The sequence below is a fragment of the Hordeum vulgare genome, chromosome 7H (assembly GCF_904849725.1).
Source record: "Hordeum vulgare subsp. vulgare chromosome 7H, MorexV3_pseudomolecules_assembly, whole genome shotgun sequence".
In the NCBI taxonomy this organism is placed as follows: Eukaryota; Viridiplantae; Streptophyta; class Magnoliopsida; order Poales; family Poaceae; genus Hordeum; species Hordeum vulgare.
The window spans coordinates 92,967,675-92,978,858 of record NC_058524.1 but is presented as its reverse complement, the minus strand read 5'-3'; the positions used below and the strand labels follow the sequence as shown (position 1 = coordinate 92,978,858).

General features: G+C 39.0%; 1 protein-coding gene across 6 annotated transcripts; it reads right to left on the bottom strand.

Annotated features, from left to right (window-relative positions):
- Nucleotides 1-710: 710 nt before the first annotated feature.
- On the bottom strand, nt 711-7,222 carry LOC123408628 (amino acid transporter AVT1I-like). 6 transcript variants are annotated; one of them, XM_045101687.1, is made up of 9 exons: nt 7,121-7,222; nt 6,869-7,050; nt 6,595-6,791; nt 5,473-5,556; nt 4,315-4,461; nt 4,042-4,225; nt 2,550-3,935; nt 1,803-2,410; nt 711-1,477 (listed from the first exon to the last, which is right to left on the bottom strand). In XM_045101687.1, the coding sequence occupies exons 7-9, from the start codon at nt 2,623-2,625 to the stop codon at nt 962-964; spliced, it is 1,200 nt and encodes a 399-aa protein (XP_044957622.1). In that variant the 5' UTR covers nt 2,626-3,935; nt 4,042-4,225; nt 4,315-4,461; nt 5,473-5,556; nt 6,595-6,791; nt 6,869-7,050; nt 7,121-7,222; the 3' UTR covers nt 711-961. The 6 variants fall into 6 exon arrangements, with proteins under 6 accessions (XP_044957622.1, XP_044957625.1, XP_044957626.1 ...); XM_045101690.1 differs by having other exon boundaries at nt 2,550-3,526; nt 3,837-3,935; nt 4,042-5,556; nt 6,894-7,050; XM_045101691.1 differs by having other exon boundaries at nt 2,550-2,671; nt 3,837-3,935; nt 4,042-5,556; nt 6,894-7,050.
- Nucleotides 7,223-11,184: the final 3,962 nt, after the last annotated feature.

Genomic DNA, 11,184 nt, shown 5'->3' with positions numbered 1-11,184 from the left:
GGTATGTAGCGAATGGTTTTACGTACAGTTTTATGTGTTACTCAATATTCTATATATTTGTTTTGAATGTATCTATGTTCATGTGTATCTACATTCATCAAGTTGATATGAGTGTCCGTCCCACCTTTGTGCTTGGGCCATGACATCCTTAGTGGAGATAGGGAGAAGTTAGTCATGAAACTTGTGCTTAGTCAAAATAAAATTGCAGATTTGTCAGTTAACATGGCTAGAACGGAGGTCCGCACCGACCTGTGGTTGCAAGACACTCCTGACGCTGTCGCACAGATTGTAACTCTGTTCCTGGTTAATATTGTACTCCATCCGTCTCAAAATAAATGTCTTAAGCTTAGTACAAATTTATACTAAAGCTAGTACAAAGTTAAGACATTTATTTTAGGACGGAGGAAGTACCTACTTCTTTGGGCATGTCATGTATCGGCAGTCAGTACATCAACATATCGGCAGTCAGGAAGGATTCTAAAAAAAAAGGTAAATTCAGGAAAGCCACGAGTACACTGGTTCATTTCAACTTCAGTGTGTGTGTCGACATACCTGAATGCACACCAATATCCTTTTCGTCGCGGTCTGGGTGCTTCAAGGTGCGAAGAATTCACAGTTATACAACATAAAAATGATGTTGGAACAGCAGACTTTTCTACTGCAAGAAAAAGGCTGAAACTCTGCCGATCATCAGTAAAAAAAAAAAAAACTAGATAGACATCAGGATATACATACATTTGAATAACGTTTACAACATGACAGGTACAAGCAGTTTCTTCTGAAGAAGTAAGTCTCAATACTACGACATCTTAGGGATTATTCCTATCCAGTCTTATGTAAGCTAAATTCATATCTACATCTTGCCAGAATACAGACTACAGAGTACAAGCATGATTGTGCCGTACTAGAACAGGCTTCACTGCATATGGTTGTTCATCCACATCCATGCCCATCATCCATTTCATAAGCTCTGGATAATCTGTTTCAGCGAGCTGGAGGTGCCCACGACCACGAGCCCTACACCGACCACTATGATGCCCACGCAGACCACCTGCTCGAACCCCACCTTCCTGCAGGTCCTGGACCTGATCTTCAGGTAGCAGATGCACGGCAGCAGCATCGTGGCGGTGCCGCTCAGGAACGACCCGGTGAGCGCGACGGCATAGGCAAAGTACGGCACGAGGAGCGCCACGATGGTCGTGCTGACGACCAGCGAGGTCCTGACGGAGACGCTAACGGCCTTGTTCTTGCCGACGTGGAGGGTGTCCTCGATCGCCTCCGCTATCGGAGTGACCAGCAGCGCGAACTTGGTGAACGGGTTGATCAGCGTGGTGTAGATCGCGATGCTGGAGCTCAGGTTCCTTGATGGGAGGTTCAGCGTCACCTGTGACTTCAGTGACTCGCCATACATCAGGTACCCGACGACGCCCATCAGTCCGTAGCTGAGAGTGCAGATGATGAAGCAGAGGAGCAGCACCTGAAGTTGGAAAAAGGAGAAGAAGCGTTAAGCACAACGTGATTCCTTTTACTGCAGCTTTATGGAACGGGAAAGTTTTGACAAGATTCCAGTTTCTAGAATTGGAGTGTTGCAACAACATGTATTTTATCCTATCAGTCAAAAAGGTTGTACTATTTTGCATTGACTATGAGCATGTAAAGTAAGATTTACCAATAATAGTTGGGGCAGGCTAGGATCGTTTGCGGTTTTCAACAAATAAGCACTGACGTGCTATACAACGGCTATATTTGCTTATTGGTCAAAGAACACAAAAGATTGGTGAAAGGGTTTCTGCTTCACTTACTGTTGGGAACATTTTCCTGTTGCTCATTCCAGTGTATATCATGGGGAAAACTGCATGGCCACTGAAACAGAATGAGTATAAGCTCATGGCAGTTGGAATACCAGCCCAGTTGACAAGCATGCCTCTCTCGTGGAAACCAACACCATCAAATGCTCCTACCCAGATAACAGCTGCGATGAGAATGACGGAAGCCACGATTCCTCCAACAGAGACGTATGCAAGCGCACTTAAGCTCCGAAACCATGTTGTTGGCAAAACTAACAGGCTGAAGATCAGAACAAACCCTTGCTTGCCTCCAATCTTGAGCCCAGCAACATGGAAGTCGACACTTGGAAATAATTTCTCCAAGTTATCACCTTCCAATATCATGAAATCTATTGCCACAAGGTACAGCTCCAGGTACATGAATATTGCTACTATGATTCTTCCTTTCCGGCCAAAAGCCAGTTCACCTATATCAGGATAGGTCTTAACAAGTGAGCTTGAATCTATGCATCTCTGTAGGAGAATCCCAGTGTAGAAGCAAATAACTGCTATAGTTGTGAACATAAGTACGCTCAGCCATCCTCCTTGAGACAATGCATAAGGAATCGATAATATCCCAACCCCTGCAAAATAGAAAGTTAATACTGCAAGTTAGCTAGGTTAAAGAGGACATATGAGGCGGCAGGAGTAAGTAAATAGACATAGTATGATTTCTCCAATCTCATGCTTGAGAAAAAAAAACAGAGAAAGAATGGAAGAAACCTGAGAGGGCGTTAACTCCATTGAAGCAAGTTTTGAGGAAGCTCGTCCCAGACTTTGGAGGAGTACTGGTGTCCATCACAAACTAGTAGTGCTGTTGGACTAGACTGTGTTCATTACCTTCCCTTTTAAAGACAAGGGTGGTGCATGAAGCTAGCATTAGCAGAGCACTTTCTTGTGATAACTGACTAGATGTCCATCTCTCAGAAAGAAGTGATAAAAAAAATGCAAGAAAAGCACTGACTGGAGTTGCAAGGGCGGCGAAGCGGATGTGTACAATGTATGTTCGATTTCTCAATAACAGATATGTACAAGAGTCTGAGGATCTAAGGATGCATGCCCCAGAGATTAAGGAAGGAAAGACGCCCATCAAAAATGCATGCAGCAGCCATGCAAAAAAGCAGGGAACAAGTGAAGTTGCTCCATCTTCTGAACACATGTTAATAACTAGGATATTTATAGGACCAAGACTTCTGAACACATGTTTCTGTGCGGTCTGTTTGCTCTTTTCCATGGATTATACAATTCAAATATGTTTAAAGGAAGGCTAGTACTTTCTTCTTTCTTGATTGCACGCGCACAATGTGTGTGATATCATGATGCAAGAAAATATTCAGTTCTTATCACCATGTGGTAGTGTATATCCATGAAATCGAAGATAACAGAGGTAGAAAACCCAGTTAGCTAGAAACTATATATAGTTATACATCACAGAGTGCGAAAATGTATAGATACTCGACAGGACACTATAACCTAAGCAATAATGTGAATTAACCAGTATAGTAAATTATAAGTCGGACTTATATGATGACTAAATTTCTGAAAACAACAAATATTTAGTCAACATATATTAGTTACTGCCAGTATGGTACCCTCATCGGTCGGTGTGGTGTGAACATGGTGTGTGCAGCTGGGAGACCTGGGTTCAGTCCCCAGCCATGGCATGGGTGCTCCTTAATAGCATCATGTCAAATAGATTACTGAAAATAATTAACACACATGATTGAAGCAATCACTAACCAAGACTCCAGATGAGTATTCAAGATACATAAAGTTAACCTTAACCCCGACCAGCTTGCCTTTTCAACGTATCTGAATACATTACGTTTTACAGAAACATTCTAAGATGTGACAAAACATATCTCACGCGCACAATTTTATGTTGATTAGATGTCATTACATGATGTAGAGAGTAAAAGAGAAAAACGCCCACAATCGCAGCATCCAACATCAACATAAGTGAGAAAATAATTATTGTCTAAACGTAATATTTAAAGAGGAAAAATATACCTGATTACTGTTAGAGAATATATATTCCAAAATGACCTTCCTATGCAGATAGAATAAAAACCTTACACTTCCCACTCTGTTAGAGCACATATACAAACCCTGTAGAATAAATAAAAAATGTTCTAACATGAGTAAATTGTAGAAGTTTGAATAATAAGAAGCAAAATTATGAAGCACCTTGTGCTTCATTCAAATCATTACGTACCTGCACTAAGCAGAATGATGGCAGAAGACTGTATATGTGGCCAGAACCTCATCTTTTAAAAAATAATGACACTTCCCACTAGGTGATGTCTCCAGTCTGATGATAACAAAAGTTTGTTGCACCCAACAAATGTGCCAACCATAAAGCTTTCTGCTACCTTGTTGCAGCTAGCCCTAGGCCCTAGCTAATACATAAAACATCACAGTTCCAATGAATTTGCCTATTCTACATCTGGTGGGATCATATCAAATAATAAGTGCCAAAATAATATACCATATGTTTCTGCAATCAGAAGAATTTCACTATTTGTGGTTCAACTGCATTATTTAAACCAAAGCAGCTGAAAAGGAACCGCTTAGTATTTAAGCCACAGGGGTGTGCTCTTGAAAGGTGCCAGGCCAAGTATATAAAGCACATTGCCTGAAAGATTCCAAACGTAAGCACTTGAAAAATCATTCTATTTTAATTGTTTGCCAATAACAAATACAAGTTCTGTGCCAAAAGTAAAACACTACCAGTCCCACGAAAATGTAAGGAGTAAGCATTTTGTGTCCAGGGGAAACCACGTTGTTGTTTTGAAAGTTCCATAAAGTATCACGATACAATGTTTCAAAATTCCAGAGGATCAGTATCATTTTTTTTGACCTGCAATCAGTGTCATATTCGTTCCTGACCATCAAGATTTCAAGATACAAGAAAGACAAAATGACAGTCTTAGCATAAATGAAGAGTGTAAGAATGACTGTTTGTCTTTTCTGGTCCTTGATATAAGAATGAATTTGACATCAAACTTTAGCATTTTTATGTATTACATTTACATTCATGAATTTTGTTAGTATTCTTGGAACATCGTATCATCACTTTTCGCCATTGGAAAGTGGACTAGGGCACAAGTCAGTTTTCCAAGTACCGCTCATGCAAAGGATGTATCAAATTAACATACACAGAGTTATCTGTTCTTAGAAATGAAGAGCAGAGCATCAGCAAGCACATAGCATAGTTTAAGTTTTCCAATACTTAGGTCTGAAATTGATCGGTTCTAAAGCACTCCGATGAGGTAACACAAGAGATGACACAGTGGTCTCCCTCATGGTATCCTCTTGAGTCTTCTCAACCTGTTAAAGTTGCTTCGGGTGGTCCACTATGTATCCTCCTCAAGATTCTAAAAGTAAATCTCCATCACCACAAGTGTCAATTGCGTACTTCCGCACGTATCAGCTCAATATCGCTTTGGTCGTAGCTAGAAGCTACATCATGCATTTGTGTTGCATTAAAGAAAACATATAAATTATGTTAAAAAAACAGTTGCGAGCAATTTAATTCAGCATTCGCATTGCATAGCATATCATTTCTGTCTGGCAATGGAAGTGGAACTTGGTTACATTTACTATTATTACAGGATAGTCCCCTTTATAAAGGAAGGATGCAGACCTGCAGATAGCAAAAAAGTTGCCACTCCCAGAGATAGCCGGACACCAGAGTTGTCATCAAATATAAATCAGCTCTTTGTGAAAGCTAGAGGCATATCAAAGAGAGGGTAAATGAAGTGTGTTCCTCAAAGGAAATAGCACAAGACATGAAAATTGTGCTCAATTTCTTAAAATGAATGTGCTAACAAGATAATAAAAATAAAGCAATGAAAGCTAGCCAAAGTTGATGGAGGCTGTAGCAGCAATGGGGTGATCATGATTAGATATTCTTTATTAATGGTAAAGTTAGCAGAAGATGCTAGGTGAAAAGCAGTAGAATATTAGCTTTTTTTCTTCTCAAAGGTAAGTAGCTTTGCGTGTGTTTTCGGCCTACATTTCCAACATTTAGGGCCTAAATAGAGTGCCGAAACTTCACATCAACTTTGCGTAGAATAATATGACGCCCGCAGAAATTCCACAACAAAACCTCATGTTCCATATTCCAGAATATTATGTTTGGGCGGAAACAGGAAAGTGCATCAAAACCAATGATTTCAAGAACTTCTGAACTGATTCGAATAATTAGGTAGGTGTGGTCCTTTCAGTAGGATAAGGTCCACTCCGAAGACTAACCCTTTGCTTTTCTGGTGGACAGGTGGAGTCTATAATAATTGATGCAAAAATCACGATTATTTTAGCCGAATTTGAACAAACTTCATTTAGGGCCTATATAGAGTGCACAGACTTCACATGAGTTTTGCAGAGAATAATATGCCTCCCCCACAAATTCTTAAAAGAAAAGCTCATGCTCCAGATTGCAGAATACTATGTTTGTGCAGTTAGGTGTGGTGCTTTCTTGGGAGAACGTGGTGATGTGAAATACAATATGTTCTTCGAGAGTTGAATAAACTCCCCTTGGAAGACAATCTTTCTCTTTTCCTTTTTGTGGTGGGAGGGGTGGAGTCTCAGATAATAGAAGCAAATCACGATTCTGTTGGCCGACTTCGAGCAACATTATGCAATATAGCTTTGATGGAGAAGTTTTCGGATTTATCCTGGTCATGGCAGACCACGAAAGTCCCGACATATTTCAGAGGAGAACTTAAAGGTGAAAGTCAAGGGGAAGAGAATCATGAATGCGCACCTACTCAGCAAGCACATAATAGCGTGCTGCCCAGTCCAACCCAACTGCAAGTGAAATCTTTCACCCTGTGCCTCCCACTGTCGCCGGCACTTCACTCTCATCCGAATTCTTGCCAGGCCCTCTCAGATTTCTAATCCGTCAGAAATCCCAGCCCCTCTGACATGCCGCCACGCCCATCCACACATTGTGCGTCACCACTGAAATCAAGTGAGGAATTGCGCTGGTAAGGGGGAGCACTCGGATTGCCCGTCCAGCCAACGAACTGAATTCGTACCAGTTAGGCAGCGGCAGCCACTTACAGTTCGGTTGGCGCCCAGCAGCTCCGGCTCCGGCATCGATTCAGATTCCGATGCGCCCCCGCGTGAAATACCCACGGCGGGACGATGGCAGCACGGCGCCCGTCGACCAGCAGCGGCGGCGGCATCAGCCACCAGCGGCGCACGCCCGACTCGAAACCTGAAACGCACGGGTGAAAGGAGTCAGAGAGCAGAGGAGAAAACCAAGCGTTGGTCACACATGAACTCACCGGAGGCAATGCGAGGGGCAGGCGCTCCGTGGCATCCTGGTGCTGGGAGAGGGCGAGGGGGCGAGGGGCGAGGGGCGATGTGGTGGCCGCACAGCCGCAGTCGCGGGCGGCAATGGCGGCCGGTCGTTTCTATGGCTCCCCGTGAACCTGGTCAACAATTTCTCAAAAAAAAAAAAATCATTTAATTGTTTTATTTCTCTCCCTAACCTTTATCTTTACCTACTAATAAAGCACGGATAACTTATGTCCGTACGTCATCGAAATTGCCCCTGAAGTTGGTCAAAATCATCCACCAATGCCACCCGTAAGTCAAAAAACGATTCAGTTTTTTCTTTCACCGGCCCGCACGTATTATCTGAACCTATGCCGCCATATTATGTCCATAGTAAAGGACTAGCAGGATGGAGAGAGCCTTGCTCTTCTTAGCTGAAAACCCAGGTTCGATTCCCTCTGGGGATAGCGCAGGTCATTTGAACAGAAGGCAGCACTGCAGGGTACGGCCGTCGACTGGAGCCCTGGTCGCCACCTTGTCATATGTTGCATATGACTTTCGGTGAAGAAATCAGATGACCTAATGCGGACAAGCACGGAATGAATTAGATCGGATTCATTTCAAATCGCAACTAGGTCGGGATGAGAACGACACCCCTCCGTTTCATGGCCGAATCCGGCGGCAACTTGAGGTCCGTCGAGCTGGAGCTCATGGGGCACGGCCATGGCTCCATGGGACAAATCCTGAGGAAAAGAGAAAGAGAGATGGGGTGGTGAGGAGGAGGAGAGGGAGAGAGAGAAACGGAAGGAGAGGGAGAGGCCAGCGGGGCACCCGCCTGCTGGAGGTCGCCAGCACCGGCCAGAGCTCCTCGAGGCGGAGGGGTCGCCAGCAGCGGCCGGAGCTCCTGCAGGCAAGGCCATGGCTGAGATGGGGAATATCTACCTGATCTAGGAAGAGAGGTGAGCACACACGTCCACTACCTGGGTCCAACGCCAACGCACCGCTACCACATCAATTTTTCTGGTCCAGTTTTCTCTTTGGGATCCCCTTCTCTTTCTATCGATCCCATACATGGAAATGGCCCGCAAGTTGCATTATAGTTTTTTTTACAACAAAATCCTCATATTTTACTAAATGGACTCCTAATATTAAAGTGGGTAAAGCCATCTGGTCCTACATCTGTACATCACCAGCTTTAGGGTATCTTCAAGGCTAATCCCGGGCCAAGCCCAAAATTCATAAAATGTTAAATAAATAAAATTATTATAAAAAGGTTCCTTGTCAAACAAAAGCAGAAAATTCATAAAAACAATACTTTTTAAAAGTATTAAAAATATTATGCATACATAAATTTTGTAAAACAATTTAACATTTAACCTTATCGTCGAAAATTATTAAAATCCATATAAAAAATGATGCACAATGACACATGAAGCAAGTTGTGCAAAAAACAAAAAAACAAATTGTCAAAAAATATTTCTGGAAAATATGTACCACACACAAATGCCATTTCCCAACAAAAACAAAACTTTATTACCACAAAATAAAAAGATCATTTTCAACATGATGTTTAAAATTTTATCTTTTACAAGAAATTTTAAAATTTAATAATATATATATATATATATATATATATATATATATTATTGACAATATCATACAATTTTTATGTAAGCAGTACATAATATTTTAAAAGAAAACATTTACATTATTATACACATTTATTACAATTAATGCTGCATAATGGCACTACAAGAAGGTTGGGTACTTTTTTGTTGTCCGGTGCAACGCACGGGCATTTATACTAGTACAATAAAATGTTTGCAATTTTAGAAAAAATGTTTGTACAATAAGAAAAGCCCATGATCTCAAATACAATTACATGTATTAAAAATTATTAAAGGCATTTAACAAAATGATTTCTAATTTAAAATATCTTAATGCATTTAGAAAATGTCCTAACATTTTAAAAATAGCTAATGCCAGTTTTGATAGTTTCTTTTTTTATTTAAAAATTTCCGTTCCATTTTTTCTTATTTATAATTTAAATAATTTAGAATTACAAAAACTTTTACATATTAAAAAATAGGAATTTTTATTTAAAATGGTGACGAATTTTTATTTTGAAATAGAAATAGGATTCAAAAAAAGCGCCGTTTTTTTTTTGCAAATTCCAAAAAAATGTCCATGAATTTAGTAAATATATGACTGATTTATAAAAATGTTTGTTTATTCAGAAAAACTTCATGCGTTTCAAAAAATGTTTTTGAATTTAAAATAAAATCCTCCGACATAAAAAATTATGTTCGTCTTTTCTTGAATTGGTCGCCAATTCAAAAGAAAATATGTAAACCCGTTTGAAATATAAAAAATATTCACGATTTTTAGTAAATGTTTGTGAATTGTAAAAAACGTTCTCAATTTTAAAATTATTCCCATATTTTTAAAATTATTTACGAAAGATCTAATGTATGTAGTTAAACATGAATGCTCCTAAGTCTTTGTGGCAATATACCTGTGTGAATTTTGAAGAATTAATTGTTGGATGGATCTGATTATTATTGTATGTTTTCTATAAAAAAATTCTTGAAATTCAGAATAAATCTTTGAGTTACCAAGATTTTTGACAACCATGATATATATTTTTTGAAAATGTAAAGATTGCTTCAACTTGTAAATAAATTTAAAAGAAGAAACATTTTGTTGCATTTATGCACAAAATTTCTAAATCAAGCGATGATATGTGAACATAATGTGGTCACCATCATTGGAGATTATGTTTTTTTTCTTCCGTGGCAACGCACGGGCCATTTTGCTAGTATATATCTATAACATTATATTCCTTGGTTTTAAAGTGTGGCATTCAATTAAGGTCATCAAGACTTCAATTAAAATTGGGTCATCCGATTTTGACCGGATCAACAATTTCTCAAAACTCTCTCGTTTAATTTTTTAGACAAATACTTCCTTCGTTCGGAAATACTTCTATGGATGTATCTAGAACTAAAATACATTTAGATAAATTCATTCTTCTAACAAGTATTTTCGGACTGAGGGAATACATTATACTACTTTTTAATGGGTTTGGTTTACGATTTTGACCAAAGTAACAGTTTTGAAATCATTCAGCAGCAACCGTCATATAAAAACATATCAATCACACCCATGAAGTCGTTGACTTAATTTTTTCCCACATATGTAAGGCTGGCTAGTATATAATATAGAATCACACCACAAAATGCCCATCAAATTACCGAATTGTAAATAAAAATAAAACACACTATGTCATCTTCCACGCACATCAAACGAAATATTTCATTAGTTTCCTAATATAAGGGGTATTAGTTTTTTGAAAAGTCAAATTCTTCAACTTCGACCAAGTTGAGAGTAAAAATATCGACATCTATAATATTAAAATAAAAAATATGATAATACATTTAACAATGAATCTAATCACAACAATTTGGTATTATGGATTTTGATATATTTATCTACAAATTTAATCAAAATTAAAATATTTGATATTTAAAAAAAGTAATACGTTGTATTTTGGGACAGAGTAATTAAGTTTATCTAGGGGCATCCCTAACAACAAGGAGACACAAGTGATATGAGAGGAAGATTTTCACATATACTATGTCGGTACCCCTAAAAAATATACTATGTTGGTAGTGTTTTAATTTTTGTGTGATATATGAAACTCTCACAACCTCCCTCTTGTATTTACTACAACGTTTAGGCAAGAAATTTGGAGAAAGTGAAGATAAATTTTGTTGTAGTCTCTCACATCCTAGATTTTTCCCAAATCTGGTATGTTAAAAATTCCACAGGGAATTAAAAAAATTTCAAACCAAAACCCCTCTAATTGGTTGCTTGCTAGTGAAATTGATTGTTTGTTTGAAGAGGAAGTTGAAATCCCAATGTAACCAATGAAAACCTAGCTAGCCAATAGGTGAAACCCAAGCCATTTGAAATATTGTTGGGCAAAAGCAAATAAAAAAAGTCCCAAGAATATCCAAGTCAAATTATTTCCCTAAATGGTTTGGGATTGGTTTTGAATTGAAATCATTTT